Source organism: Hypanus sabinus, chromosome 10 (assembly GCF_030144855.1).
Source record: "Hypanus sabinus isolate sHypSab1 chromosome 10, sHypSab1.hap1, whole genome shotgun sequence".
In the NCBI taxonomy this organism is placed as follows: domain Eukaryota; kingdom Metazoa; phylum Chordata; class Chondrichthyes; order Myliobatiformes; family Dasyatidae; genus Hypanus; species Hypanus sabinus.
Window position 1 is genome coordinate 77,809,047 of NC_082715.1, and position 16,082 is coordinate 77,825,128.

General features: G+C 44.2%; 1 protein-coding gene across 1 annotated transcript in view; it reads left to right on the forward strand.

Annotated features, from left to right (window-relative positions):
• Positions 1 to 16,082, forward strand: part of nid1a (nidogen 1a) — a 149,308-nt gene that overhangs the window by 81,193 nt on the left and 52,033 nt on the right. Inside the window, exon 13 of the mRNA XM_059982156.1 lies at positions 8,229 to 8,444. Within this exon, the coding sequence (XP_059838139.1) occupies positions 8,229 to 8,444 (216 nt within the window). The remainder of the gene's footprint in view (positions 1 to 8,228; positions 8,445 to 16,082) is intronic.

Genomic DNA, 16,082 nt, shown 5'->3' on the forward strand with positions numbered 1-16,082 from the left:
GAAGGAATTTTTTCAGGGAAAGGGTTTTGAAAATTAAAAAAAATCAGCTATCCAATGGTCTTATTGGCCCTCTTGGATGTAACAAAACAAAGTGGAAGCAGTCTTGGTAATGCCCTGGGACCATAAGTGTGCATAAAATGATTGGAATTGTGATTGTGAATTAACTCGCAATTTTTGTTAAAAAGTTAAATCGGACCAATTTAATATCATAGAATACAAATATTTCAGCCAAGTATTGTGTGCCTTTTGCTAATAAAGTATGTGTTTGTTTTGGACTGTTTCAATAGATTCAAGAATGTTTAGTGTCATTTAGAGTGCACAAGCATAAAGGCAAATGCAATAATTGTTACTCAAGATCCAGTGTGGTACAAAAAACACAATAATAAAAAAGCTCAATAAATGGAAATACCTAAGATAGCATAGATTAATTATATGTACATAAAGTGGTGTTAGGTACAGGAGTGTTCACATAAGGTGACTTTGAAAGGAAATGAGGAAGTGGTGGTGGGGGGAGGATGTAAGAGTGGGTTAGTGGGTAGAGATAATGAACGGGGTTATATTTTGTTTCTCATGACAGAAACATGAATCCAAGTGCCTCAGATTTCTTGGAATGTTTGTTTTAGTTATTTCAAGACACAGCATGTTAAGAGGCCCTCCCAGCCCAATGAGCCCAATTACCCCCATGTGACCAATCACCCTACTAACCTGTACATGTTTGGAATGTGGGAGGAAACCAGAGCACCCAGAGGAGTCTCATGAGGTCACAGAGAGAACGTGTTCTTGATGCTGTAATGTTAAAAGCACAGAAACGGCACAGTTCACATCCCGACCCTCAATTATGCCCTCGTAGCTTTTGTTTAAAAGAAAGCATTGTTCTTCTGTGAAGTCCGTTACATATTTAAAATGTTCTGTTTATTGAGTCAGCTTTGCCCTCTGCTCCCAGTAGGAAGTTCATTTTCATGAATGCAAGTACCAGAGTGCAAGGAACTACTTGCAGATTCCAGACATAATCCAGGAGTTAATCTGGTGCATGAGAATTGAGCACCCTTAGTCAAAATTCCGTCTTCATGGGTAAGCACACCACGGATGTACAGAATACACTTTGGACTTTTCTACCCAAGAGGGTAGTGGAGGCTCAGTTGCTAAGTTAATAGAAGGCAGATAGATTTTTGGAGATGAAGGAGATGGGGTATCTGAAGTTAGAGCAGGAAAATCATTCACCATGATCTTGCTGAAAGTCAGAGTGATACAAATCCTGAAAAGCATACGGTTTGGTTGTTATTCTTTAATAAAAAGATCCCTTTGTGTTCAGGAGGCTGAAGAGAGCTGAACTATGCCCGTCCACACTCGTGTCATTTTACAGAGGTGCAGTAGAGAGCACCTTAACGAGCTGCATCACTGCTTGGTAAAGAAAATGCACTGCAGCAGACAGGAAGGCTGTACAGCAAGCAGTCAAAACTGCCCAACACATCAGCCCACCCACCATCAAGGCTATACAGAGAGGTTCCAGAAAAAGGCCAGCAATACCATGAAGGATCCCACCCACCCTGCTCATGGCCTGTGTGTCCCACTCCCATCAGGGAGGAGGCTACATAGCATCCACACCATGACCATCAGACTCAAAACAGTTACTTGCCCCAAGCAGTAGGGCTGATCAACACCTCTACCCACTGACCCACACCAGCCACCATGACTGTGATCATTTCCTGTTAGAGTCACCCTATGTCCAGACACTCCTGTGCTGAGCATCACTTTATGGACACACTATCAATCTATGTAAATGCCACAATATCTTGGGTATTTGTATTAATTGTGGTTTTTTTGTGCTGTATCCAGAGTCACAATTATTTTGTTGTCCTTTACACACAACTGGAAATGACATTAAACGGTCTTGAATCAAAGTATAGTGGCCCCTTAATACTTTAAAACTCTGGATGCTGCAACACAATTAAAATCATTAAACACACTTAAGTCAATATAGTCCATTGGTCTAAAGAGGAAATTGTCTTGTAGAGCCACCCTGAATTTGACACCCTGTGGGAGCTCATTGGGATCTCTCCGCACATCAGGTTCCAACCGGGTTGGTATACAGGCTGACAAAATGTCCACAAGCTAGACTCAGCAGCCCTTCACGTTCGATTGGCACATCCAGCATCACCGTGTAGAAGTACCACAGCTCGCCCACGACTGCCATGCTTTGGGCCAACAGCTGAGTTGAGAATGGAGAAAACTACAAGAACTAGGGCTTGGGTCCAATCTTGTATCCAAGCAAACTTGTGCAGCCATCTGCGGGCACCACATGGAATAGTTTTCCATTGTAATCAGTGGGTATTTAATGGAGTACCATATAGGCTTTATAAGACTGCACCTGGAGTCTGGAGGCTCATGAGGGTAGTGTGGCAGGGGTGAATAATACCCAACGTGTGGTGAAGGGCTGGATGTGTCCCGACTCCAGAAGAAAAGGATGCAGAAAACATCAGTCAGTTCCAACCAAGCTGCCTCTGAACGTCGAGGGAAAATCTTCTTCACTATGATAGCACAGAGACTGGCCAGCCACCTGGAGAGAAACAAGTGCATTGATACATCTGTACACAAAGCAGCAATTCCAGGCTTCTCTGGGTGTTTGGAACGTACAAGCATGGTATGGCACCAGATCCAAGCAGCGAGGAAGGATAAAAGAAACCTCTATGTGATCTTCCTGGGCCTCACCAATGGACTTGGCTCAATTCCCCATGCACTCCTCTGTGAAGCACCAGACTTCTTCCAGATACCAGAGCCCATCACAATGCTGATGAAGTTGTACCTTCAACACCTACGATTCTGCTTCACAACAGCAGATTTCACAACATGGCAGGGACTGGACCTAGGCATTTTGGCAGGCTGCACTACATTAGCCATGGAGGTCATTATCAAGGCTTCAAGATGGGTGGTAGGCAGTGAAAGAACAAGTGCTGGACTTTGCCTTCTCCCTATTAGGATGTACTTGGACAATATAACAACACTCACCACTACTGCAACATGCACCAAACGACTACTTGGAAAGCTGCAGGAAAACATCAAGAGGGCCAGAATGAAAATCAAACCCAGCGAGTCTCGAGGCATCTCCATAGTCAAGGGAATGCTGAAGGACAAAGTTCTTCACGGCAATGACCCAATTCCAACAGTGTCTGACCATCCTGTCAATAGCCTGGGTAGATGGTACTACGCCAGCCTCCTGGACAAAGAGCAGGTGCAGCAACTAAAGCAACACATCGCCAACGGCTTGAATAACAGAAGTGGCATGTGACAAGCCAGATGCTTCCAGAAAATTCTAAGCTACTGAGTTCAGATCTGGTAGCATTAATTTATGTCCGGCAGTAATTTCGATTATTACTCCAGTGATGAGTTAAAGGAAATAAATAAGTTGGAACAACAAAGGACATTATATTTGAAACTTGAGTCAAATCACACAGAGAAGGAAATCTTAGATTAGCAGTTTGATATGTTAAAGGGGAAATAAAAGGCTGAAAAGAAACAGCTTTGGTAGACAACAGTTTCAAAGTATTGTTGAGGGTCCCTAACTCACATCCCACAATTTCTTTGACTTACTACCATCAGGAGCAGGAGCATCAGGACTGGCTAACAGCTGTGAGACTAATGAATTCTCTGCCACCGTGGCCATCTCGTCACTGGGGCAACAGGCTGTTTACCGTACAATTAACTCCACATGCATTTTGAATTATATTTTATTATTTGTAGTAATATTTTTGTGTGATGTATGTTTTGTGGATGAACCGTGTTCCAGAGGAGCCTTGTTTTGGTTGGTTGTATATATATATATACAGTCAGATGACAAACTTTGAAACAAATGAGAACCAAATATCATTAATCTAAGGATTATTTTTACCATTCTATTCTGAGCCATGTGTATTAAACATCTTTCAGAGTTATATCTCAGTCACATTTTGTATTTCTTGTTTCACATGTGACTGACTGCTTTCCCACAGTTACTAAGTAAGTTGAATGAAGATGTGATAAAGTGGATCTGATTCAGTGTAAAACTAATTCCTCAGAAGATGTAATTGGCTCCAGACTCTAACATTCTGACATTGAACTAATCAGTAGTTTAGACTGTGGTTGCAGACAAAAATAGCCATATGTCTAGAAGCTGGAAGAGTTCTCATGCATAACTGAGTGAGTTAACAGTCGTCCTGCCCAGGAGTCCAATAATTGTTCTCACTCCCCTGCTCCAGCTCAGGAAGTTGAAGTGGGGTGCCATTTGTCTCCATTTCATCTTGAAACTATTTCTTAAGTACCACTTGTCCATTTTATATCCTTGTAAGTGCTTGCTCTCTGACCCGATTATAGCACAATCTTCTCATTCTGAAACTGTTGAAAACCACGTTTGGTAATTTGTCCGCGATACCTTGGTGAGTCTGGTGTGGGTGCAGGGATGATCCATTTCTGATGCAAGTCCACTCTAGGGAATCTGAGTTGGCTTTCCTTGGCCTGAAGAAGATTGAGTGGAAAATGCAAGCTAATAATGAGAATAAATAGTGCATGAATGGGAGACAGTAACAGTCATCTGGAGCTTTCAATAGACTTCAGGAAATACAAACTTGAAGATTCATTTATTTATCACATGTACATTGGAACAAACAGTGATAAGCATAATTTGCACTAACAACCAACACAACCTAAGGCTGTGAGGGGGCAGCCTGTAAGTATTGCCACACATTCCGGGGCCAATACGGCATGTCCTCCAATTTCACAGAACAGCAAAACAAGCCCTGTTCCTTCATTTCACCCACTCACACAGATACTGTAGACAAGTCCCCAACCCAACCGACCCGACCCTCCCCTCCCCCGACAACTTTCTTCCCTCCCTCTGATCCCAGTTTTAATCCCTGCCACATCTTCACCTTCCTTCTGACCTTCCCCACTGAGGTGGAACATCCTGTCCTCAGCAAGAGCCTTACCTTTGTCTCCCTTAACCCAGAGTTCTGTGCTCGCCACGATGCTGAGCTTTTCTCACATCACCTCCATCTCCAAGCCCACTGCTTTGGCAAAAATTCCCCGCCCTGCAACGATGACCCCATCCCTCATCTCCCACCCTCCTTCTCATCTGGGACACCCCACTCTGGATCTTCTCTTCTCATAATTGCCAATAAGGCATCGACCAACTGAACCTATGCAATTTCCTCTCCTCCTCAAGCCTCATCCCCTCTGAACACACCACCCTCCACTCTCTCTGCACCAATCCCAACCTTACCATCAAACCCACAGACAAAGAAGGGTGCTGTTGTTGTATGGTGGACTGACCTGCCTTGCCAAGGCTGGGCAGCATCCCCCTGACACCTCATCTTACTCATAGGCCCCCTCACTCTGCACTGCTTGTTTCCTTCTCCTACCCAGGATCCACAAACCTGACTCTCCAGTTGGGCCCATTGTCTCTGTCTAATCCTGACCCACTAAGCTCATGTCCCCATACCTCGACTCCATTCCAACCTCCTTGGTTCAGTCCTTACATCCATGACTCTTCACATGTTCTTGATCTCCTCAACAACCTTCAACTCCTGGCTCTGACTGTCTCATTCTCACCATGGATGTCCAGTCACTATCGACTTCTGTCCTCCATCAAGAAGGCCTTAAAGGTGCCTACTTCTTTCTCAATAAAAGACCCAGCCAGTTCCCCTCCACCATCTCCCTCCTTCAACTGGCAGAACTGGTCCTCACCATCTACAATTTCTCCTTTGGCCCCTCCTATTTACTTGAAACTCAAGTGGTAGTCACAGGCACCTGCATGGACCCCAGTTATGCCTGCCATTTCATTGGCTACTTAGAACAGTCCATGTTCAAAGCCCACACAGGTAATGTTCCTCAGCTCTTCCTGCTCTACTCTATATTGGCAACTGGATTAATACTGCTTCATGCTGAGCTCATCAATTCCATCAAATTTGCCTCTAAATTCCATCGTGCCCTTAATTTCACTTGGTCCATTTCTGACATCTCCCTCCCCCTTTCCCAATCTCTGGAGATATCAATCTACTGACATCTTATATACACATCTCTTGTAGAAATGCTATTCTCAGTTCCTTGGTGTCCTTTGCAGTTATTCCTCAGATGAGGCTTTCCTTTCCAGGACCAGAGCTGTCCTCTTTCATCAAAGAATGGGGCTTCCTTTCCTCCACCATTGATGTTTGCGCTCACCTGCATTTCCTCCTTTTCTGGACATCTGCTCTCAACTCATCTTCCCGCCATCTTCAGTGGGATCCTACCACCAAATAGATCTTTACCTCCTCCCTCCTCTCCACTTTCTGCAAGGCTTGCCTCCTCCATGATTGCCTTGTCCACTCGTTCCTTCCCACTGCTCTCCTCCAGGCACACATCCCTGAAAGTGACAGAAATGCTCCGCCTGGCCGTTCACCTCTCCCCTCAACCCCATTCAGGGTCCCAAACAGTCCTTCCAGCTGACGCAGCACTTCACCTGCAAGTTTGTTACGGGTGTCTGTTGTATTTGGTGCTCCCAATGCAGCCTTCTCTGCATTAGTGACACCCGATTAATTAGGGGGAACCGCTTTGTCAAGCACCTCCACTACATCTGCCAAAAGCAGAACTTTCTGGTGGCCAACTATTTTAATTCCTATCTCCTGATGACATTAACATAAATTTCTCCTTCTGGTTTTAAAAAACAAAGGGATTTTCCCCTCCAACTTCTTTCTTCTGCTGTTCCCACTCTGGCCTCTTGCCTCTTCTCCACACCCACCTATCACCTCTCCATGTCTCCCATGGTCCGCTCTTCTCTCTTATTAGACTCCTCCCTCTTTGGCCCTTTACCTTTCCCACCCACCTGGCTTCACCCATCACCTTCTAGCTACCCTCCTTCCCCTCCCCCACCTTTCCCTTCTCCCAGACCAGCTGCCAACCACAGCTGATGAGCCCCATCTGCCCAGGGCGATGGTTTTAAGGTGCCAGTAGCTCGTCTTTGCCCCTTCTGTCAGTAGAAATGTCAGTAGAAGGCTGGGAGCTGGACTTGATTGTCATGCTGTTTGAGGCACAGGTCATTGGGAGCATTGTCTTAGGAGCTTGTCCCCATTGCCACCCCTGGCTAAAACAACCTGAAGGAACCGCTGTATACACATGTGATAATTAAATCCTAATCTGAATCTTCTGATTTGCTAAAACAGCATTTGTTCTTGATGAGCACTGAAGTCCCACACCACTAGTATCAAACATTTCCTTCTCCTTTACATTTGTGCACCAAAATAATCTAGAATCTTGAACCAGGTTCAAGAACAGCTTCTTCCCTTCAAGCTTTCAGTTCCTGAACCAACCTGCACAATGCTAATCAGTATGGCAACTCCAGATCACTCTATTTTGGTCACTCTGTGCTACAATGGATTTTCTTTTGTATTTGTTCAGATTGCGTTTGTTTTTGTTTAATTTATCATTTTCTTGTGGATGCTCCTTATCTGATGGCTGTGATGCAGCTGCAGGTGAGTTTTTCATCGCACCCGTGCATACATGTACAGTACTAGTTTAAATACTGTACAGTCGGCCCTCCTTATCCGCAGGGAATTGGTTCCAAGAACCCCCGCGGATACCAAAAAAAACGTGGATGCTCAAGTCCCTTATTTAACTTGTCTCGGTGTGGTGGTCTTTAGGACCCTGCGGTACAGCTCTGAATCTGCAGTGTTTCTGTTCACAAAAATAATCATGATCTCGATTGAAAGTAAGGTGGAAGTAATAAAGCGATGGGAAAGAGGTGAAATGCCGTCAGTCATTGGAAAAGCGTTAGGCTACAGTCGGTCAACGATTGGAACAATTTTAATAGAGCATTTGAAGGCCCTGCCCGGATGAAAGCTACAATTATTACTAAGCAATGCAGTGGTTTAATTATTGAAATACGTATGTTTCTTAAGTGTTTTATATGCATAGAAAGATAAAATATGTACTATATACTAAGAAAAACATTTAACACTAAATAATACCGGATGTACCTGTTCCAACTTCAAATCCAACTTAAAGACGGACTCAGGAATAGAACACATTCATAACCTGGGGACTGCCTGGACTTTTAAGTCATTTCTAGATTACTTATAATACCTAATGCAATGTAAATGCTATGTAAATAGTTATTATAGCATAACAACTATTAATGGATAAGGAGGGCCGACTGTACATGTATTTAAGCTACTAGATTATTAACTTATTTAATGTTGCCATTCTGCAATCTTTTTGCTCGACAGGCTCTCAGAAGACATGTGAGCGTCACAGAGAAAATGTCCTGAGCACCATAGCGCCCAGAGGACCAAGACCCTTCGACCAGTATGTGCCACAGTGCGATTCACAAGGAAACTACCTGCCAGTCCAATGTCACCAAACCCAGCACAGCTGTTGGTGTGTAGATTCAAATGGTCGTGAAATTACAGGAACCAGGTCTGGCCCTGGAATTCGACCCCCATGTAAGTCCAGCACTCTTGAATCAACCTATGAGTTACTATAGAAAATTATCACCACAATAAGAATCAGTTTATAATCACAGGCCTACTGTATGTCATGAAATTTATTGACTTTTGGTGACAGTAAAGTACAAGATGCAAAAATCATTATATTCAGTGCAATGGCTAGAATTTGTATTAGATGTTTCAAAAATCTGTATGTTCAAATTTGTGGTTTATAATGTTTATAAGTACAGGTTCAATTTCTGTAGCACATTAACACAATGATAAGGTGGCTTAAGGAATGTAACACCAAATTTTGACGGAGACATTGGAGCAGTCAATCCACTGCAGGAAAAGTCTACAAGGAGCACTGCCACAAGAAAATAACATCCGTCATCAAGGACCCTAACATCCAGGCCATGCTGTCTTCTCACTGCTATCATCAGGAAGAGGATACAGGAGCCTCATGTCCCAGATCATCAGATTCAGGAACAGTTATTGCCCTTCAGCCATCAGACTCCTCTCTCTCTAATGGCCTTTATGCCGCTGGCGTTTCAGACAGCAACTGAGGTCCTCCATCTCTGGTTGTGTTCAGGGCTGTCTTCATTGTGTCAGTAGCTTGTTTTCATTGCTGTCAATCATGCAAGTCATGGCAAGAGACTCTGAAATACTGTCACACTCAGATGGAGAAGAATTCTTCATTGCTGTTTCCATAACAATCTTGTTTTGCAAGTCAGGGTTATTAGCCCTGAGCTTAACCCCTGAACCTGGAGGATCAGTAGACCCATTCTTAATCTGGTCTCTTCCTTTTCACCTGTTTGGCATGGGTCACCCTACCAAGAGCCAAAGCTCAAAGCCCTGACCTCCGGACAAAATAGCTTTCCAGGTCATTGAGGCACACAAGCTTCTAAACCACAACAAGGTTGGCCTCGTGGAGCATCAGACACTGAACAGGTGTGGACAACTTCCCTCACCTCAACTCTGAACTGATTCGACAACTCGTGTTCTGTATTATTTATTTATTTATGTGTTATTATTTATTGTTTTTTTTTGTGTTTGCACAGTTTGTCTTTTGCTCATTGATTGCTGGTCAGTCTTTGTGTGGTTTTTCATTGATTCTACAGTATTTCTTTGTTCTATCCTGAGTCCTGAAGAAAATGAATTTCAGGGTAGTGTGTGGTGATATATACAAACTTTGGTGATAAATTTACTTTGGGAAAACTCCTGAAAGAGCAATGTTTTAAGAAGAGATTAGACAGTATGGGTAAATTCAACAGTGTCTCCAGAGCAACACACACAAAATGCTGGAGGATTGTATTAAGAGCATCCTGAGCAGCTGCATCACTGCCTAGTTCGGAAATGGCACCATCTTGGATCGACAGACCCTGCAGCAGATAGTGAGGTCAGCTGAGAAGATCATCAGGGTCTCTCTTCCCGCCATTACTGACATTTACACTACATGTTGCATCCGCAAGGCAAACAGCATTATGAAGGACCCCATGCACCCCTCTTACAAACTCTCATACTCCTCATACAAAAGGTGAATGAGCAAGTGCAGCAGGCAGTGAAGAAGGCTAATGGAATGTTGGCCTTTATTACAAAGGGAATTGAGTACAAGAGCAAGGAAATCCTCTTGCATTTGTACAGGGCCCTGGTGAGACCACATCTGGAGTATTGTGTACGGTTTTGGTCTCCAGGGTTAAGGAAGGACATCCTGGCTATAGAGGAAGTGCAGCGTAGATTCACAAGGTTAATTCCTGGGATATCCGGACTGTCTTACGCAGAGAGGTTAGAGAGACTGGGCTTGTACACGCTGGAATTAAGGAGATTGAGAGGGGATCTGATTGCAACATATAAGATTATTAAGGGATTGGGCAAGATAGAGGCAGGAAATATGTTCCAGATGCTGGGAGAGTCCAGTACCAGAGGGCATGGTTTAAGAATAATGGGTAGGTCATTTAGGACAGAGTTAAGGAAAAACTTCTTCTCCCAGAGAGTTGTGGGGGTCTGGAATGCACTGCCTCGGAAGGCAGTGGAGGCCAATTCTCTGGATGCTTTCAAGAAGGAGCTAGATAGGTATCTTATGGATAGGGGAATCAAGGGATATGGGGACAAGCCAGGAACCGGGTATTGATAGTAATTGATCAGCCATGATCTCAGAATGGTGGTGCAGGCTCGAAGGGCCGAATGATCTACTTCTGCACCTATTGTCTGTTGTCTTCTCCCTCCTGCCATCTGGGAAAAGGCACCGAAGCATTTGGGCTCTCACGACCAGACTATGTAACAGTTTCTTCCCACAAGCCATCAGACTCCTCAATACCCAGAGCCTGGACTGATGCCAACTCACTGCCCTCTACTGTGCCTATTGTCTTGTTTATTATATATTGTAATGCTTGCATTGCTTTGTGCACTTTATGCATCCTGGGCAGGTCTGTAGTCTAGTCTAGTTCTTTTTCTCTGTTGTTCTCACATAGTTCAGTGTAGTTTTTGTACTGTTCCATGTAACACCATGGTCCTGAAAAACATTGTCTTGGTTTTACTGTGTACTGTACCAGCAGTAATGGTCGAAACAACAATAAAAAGTGACTTGCCTTGACTTGATTTCAGCCCATCAGCCCTTCTGGGGCATAGGCCACCAACAGCAGCTCGCCGGAGTCCTCTGTCCTGGGCCGGCCCTTCAGGTTAGCCCAGGTATAGCTCATCTTCTCCTTCTCCTCTGGGGGATGAGCTCTCTGGAGATTCTGTTGGTGTTCTGTAGCTCTGGGCTCTTACAGGATGGGGTTGCTACCCCATACCCAACCCTACAGCCGGGCTTGGGACCACCCATGGCGGAGTACAGTGCTCGTGAATCAAGCTATGAGTTTGAGCAATATCCCGATGAACCATCTTGGTCCAGAACTTCGGTTATTTATTTCTCTCCGTAGATCATGTCTGACCTGCTGGGTTCCTCCAGCATTTTGTGTGGTGAAGAGGAGAGTGAAGGCAATGCTGAATTGGAGCAAGTTTGAGGCATGTTTGAGATGGAGTGTGAGTCAGAGGTGGAGTGGGAGTGAACAAAGCGGAGTATAGTCAGAGCAAAGGAGGTTCAGAGTCTGCCCACTTAAACTGAGAGCCAGGTTGGATTGATCTCGGTACTGGGCTGATTTGAGAAGGTCAGGTACGGACTGGAACGTGGCAGTAGGATCCAGACTCAGAGCGTATCAATGGGGCAGGGCTTGGGTCCCAGTGTGAGAGATGACCCGATATTTGAACAACAGGAGGCCAGATGAACTGAAAAGGCAGGGTATCGGGACGAAAGCAAAGGTTGGGCTGTTTCTGCTCACTGCTCCACAGCACTCAGGCTGACAGTTTCCCCCACTGCGTAATGAAGGTGTGTGCCCACTCTGGCTGCTCCGGGCTTCGTGCCAATGGACTCACTTTCATGCTGAATGCTGTTGCTTGCTTTTATCGTTTGCATGATTTGGGCTTTTTTTCTGCTCTCTCTATGCATTGGTTGTTGGTCTTTTTTTAAATTGGATTCTTTCAGCCTTCTTGTTCTGTGACTGCCTGTAAGCAGAATCTCAAGGTTGTGTAATTTATGCATACTTTGATCATAAATGTACTTGAAACTATGGGAGACTTACTTGTAAAAACCTATCTAATTCATTAATGTTTTAGAGTAAGAAAATGTGCCATTTCTTTTTTTCCTATTTCTCTTCCTCTCTCTTTTACTGTCTCATTCTGTCTAGATCTGCTACAACATGGTCATCGCTCAAATGCCTCCCCTGTTCAGGGGCAATTAAGGACGGACAGTTTGAGCCAACATTGTGCATGTCTCATAAAGAAAAAATAGTAAAAAGCTTCAAGGTTTGCACCTTCGAAGGCTTCTGAAGCACAGTGAGGAGAATTTTGGGGTACAGGAGAGGTCAGCGTCATCCTATATATGTTCAAAGATGTTTATTTTTTCCTGAGTTCTTCATTTGGTCAAAGATTGTTCAGAAGTCCCACAAAGCATTCAGCGGTCCTGCTGAGAATGTTTAGTAGATGAACACATGAAGCCCCAAATGTATTTCTTTACAAGTCATTTCATTTGAACCCGTGAGAAATAAGACCTTCTGGGGAGAAGGGAACTTACAATTGCAGCCTCCTCCCTGTATCTCCATCCCTTGCACCAGTGATTTTTGAGAGTATTTTTCTCAAATGGCATAATTTTCCGAGTGTCTCTCATGTACACTTACTTATGTTGGTTGTCACTGGTCCAAATTCTCAATTCTCATTCATTCTCTCTCTCCCCTCCTCCCCTCTCCTCCCCCCACTTTCCCCCTCTCCTCCCCCCACTTTCCCCCTCTCCTCCCCCCACTCTCCCCCTCTTCTCCCCTCCCTCCCCTCCTCTCCCCTCTCTCCCCTCCTCTCCTCTCTCTCCCCACCCCATCTCCCCCCTCTCCACCTTCCCCACGTCTTTCTTTCTCTCCCTGTCCTTTTCTCTCTCTCGCTCTATGTCAGCTTTTATAAGGAAATTAGCTGGAGTGTGGAGTGTCCCTACAGAAAACTTAGCAAATTCATGGACTGCAAAAAAAGTATTTTCTCCCCGTACAGTGTTTACAAAGGAAATGGTATTTCAGGAATTTGCCATCCACTGCTCTCACTGCTTGTAAATGGGGGTTATTCATAGCACGACTAAGTGAGAGATGAATTTTTAATACATATAAGGGGGACATGGCATAAAATCATCTTAACTTGTTCAGCAGCAGATTGATGACTATATTAGGTCATTTGAAAATGGCTGTTTTAAATGAAAATGAAGATATAGTTTCTGGCAAATGATGCTGTGCAGTGTGACTGATGATAAACACAGGAGATTCTGCAGATGCTGGAAATCGAGAGCAGCACACACAAAACGCTGGAGGATCTCCGCAGGTCAGGCAGCCTGTATGGAGAGGAATAAAATGCCTGATACATACATACAAACCATACATACCACCAGGCTCAAGGACAGCTACTCTCCAGCTAGTATAAGGATATTGAATACTTCCTTAGTGCAATAAAATGGACTCAACCTCCTGACCTTGCACTTTATGTATACCTGCACTGCACTTTCTGTGTACTGCAACACTTCATTCTGTACTCTGTGTTGTCTTATCTTGTGTTTCCTTCATGCGCTGTTGTAATGAATTCATCTATATGGACAGTATACAAGACAAATTTTTCCACTGTTACCTCGGTACCTATGACAATAATAAACCAATTTACCAAAACTCTAAACACAAGAGATTCTGCAACACACACAAATCTTGAGCAACACATACAAAACGCTGGAGGAATTCAGCAAGTCAGGCAGCATATATGGAGGAGAATAAGCAGTTGACATTTCAGGTCCTGATGAAGTGTCTTGCCCTGAAATACTGACTGTTTATTCCCCTGCATAGATGCTGCTTGGCTTGCTGAGTTCAGTGAGTGTTACCAAGACACTGCTTCTTGTATTGGAACTTACACTGAACCCTGTTCACTATCACACCCTCTGCCCCAGTCTGGTAATGTCTTTTTTTTCTCTTTTGCAGTTATTGTCCCCTTTTTTATAAATTCCTCCATTGCCTTACTATCTTGTCAATCTCTGAGATACCATGATGATTCCATGAGTTTGCCCTCTAATTCTGACCTTTTGAAGATCACTGCACTTCCCTCAACAAAGCAGGTTTATTATCACTTAGCATAATGTGAAATTTGTTGTTTTACAGCAGCAGTACAATGCAGAAACAGGAAAGTTTACAAATTACAAAAATGATGGATGGTGAGGGTCCTTTATGATGGAAGCTGCCTTCCGGAGGCAGCCCCTTTTGAAGATGTCCTCGATGGTGGGGAGAGTTGTGCACATGATGGGGCTGGCGGAGTCCACAACCCCTGACCCTGAGCACTAGAGCTTCCACAGCAGGCTGTGAGGCAACCAGTCAGAATGTACATCTGTAGAGATCCCTAGAAGTCTTTGGTGATGTACCAAATCTCAAATCCGAATGAAATAGAGCTGCTGGTGTGCCTATTTTTTGATTGCTTCAGTGCACTAGGCCAATGATAGATCCTCTGAGAACTTGAAGCTGCTCACCCTTTCCACTGCTCACCATTGGATGAGGATTGGTGCATCTTCTCCTGGTTTCCCTGAATCCCACAGTCAGTTCCTCGGACAAAGTGTGAGGCTGTTGTTGTGACACCGCTCGCTACATTCTGCAATCTGCTATTGCTTTTCCCTCCCTACAGCCTTGATATATGTGTATTCAGTTTGATCTGTTTGGCTGGCAAGCAAACCAAGAGCTTTTCACTGTATCCCGGGGCATGTGACAGTCTTAAACCATTAACATTTACTCCTTGCTCAGTTCTTTGACTCTGCACAGAAATTCCTTGTACTTATTTCTCTACAACTGTGATTTAGAGACTCACTTTCAAGGAGTGTTTACAACACATTTTCTAAGTATTGTTTTTTTTTCCATAATTTCTCTTCTTTTGCATGTTGGTTGGCTGTTAGTGCATGTATAGTTTCTCATAAATTATTGCTTTATTTTTCGGTAAATGCTTGCAAGAAAATGAATCTCAAGGTACATGGTAGGGGGTAGTAACATATCCCATGGGATGGCACAATTGCATAGCACCACCTTATAGTGTGCCTGTTGTAAGGTCATGGCTTGGCTCCCACCGCTGTCTGTAAGGTGCTTGTGACTGCGTGGGTTTCAGCCGGGTGCTCCGGTTCCCTCCTACGTTCTAAAGGTGTACGGTTACGGTTACTAATTTGTTGGCATGTTATGTTGGTGCCAGAAGTGTGGTGACACTCGTGGGCTGCCTTGCACAATCCTCACTGATTTGATTTGACACAGATAGTGCATTTCTCAGTATGTTTCGATACACACTAAAGCTAATCTTTCTCCTTTATATACATGCTTTGATAACAAATTTTATTTTGATCTTGACTTTTGACTTTGACACCTACAGCTTCTCCTCTTTAAGCCACTCTTCAAAACAGAACCCTCCTTTTCCATGCTTTGGTCAGTTGTGTGTGTGCCTGTGCCTGCTGCCTCTCCTGTGACAAATGCCTGATTTCTGTGCAGCCCCTACATATGAACGAGCACGGTCAAATGGATCTGCAGTAGCTGCTGTACTGTAGGCAGCTCATGTCATGTGGGAACTGCGCGAGTCCACATTTCTGACTTGAGAACTGTTTGAGCCTGTACTCGCTGGAGTTCAGAAGAGTGAGAGGGGATCTCATTGAAACCGATTGAAGATAGAGTGGATGTGGAGAGCATGTTTCTAATAGTGGCAGAGTCTCGGGCCAGAGTAGAAGGACGTCCCTTGGAAACAGAGAAGGGAGGGAATTTCTTTCATGCGAGTGTGGTGAATCTGTGAAATTCATTGCCAAGGACATCGTGGAGCCAAGTCATTGGACATATTTAAAGAGGTGGTTGATAGGTTCTTGATTATTAGGGGTGTCAGAGGGAGAAGGCAGGCAAATGGTGGTGAGAGGGATAGTGTGTCAGCCTTGATGGAATGGTGCAGCAGATTCGATGGGCTGAATGGTCTAATTCTGCTCCTACGTCTTATGGTCTTATGCAGTAACCACGGGAGAACCTGTATGTAATTGTGTGTTCCTATTTTATGTAAAAACAAGGTTCAATTTGATTCTGTCTCGTGTAAGTCTGA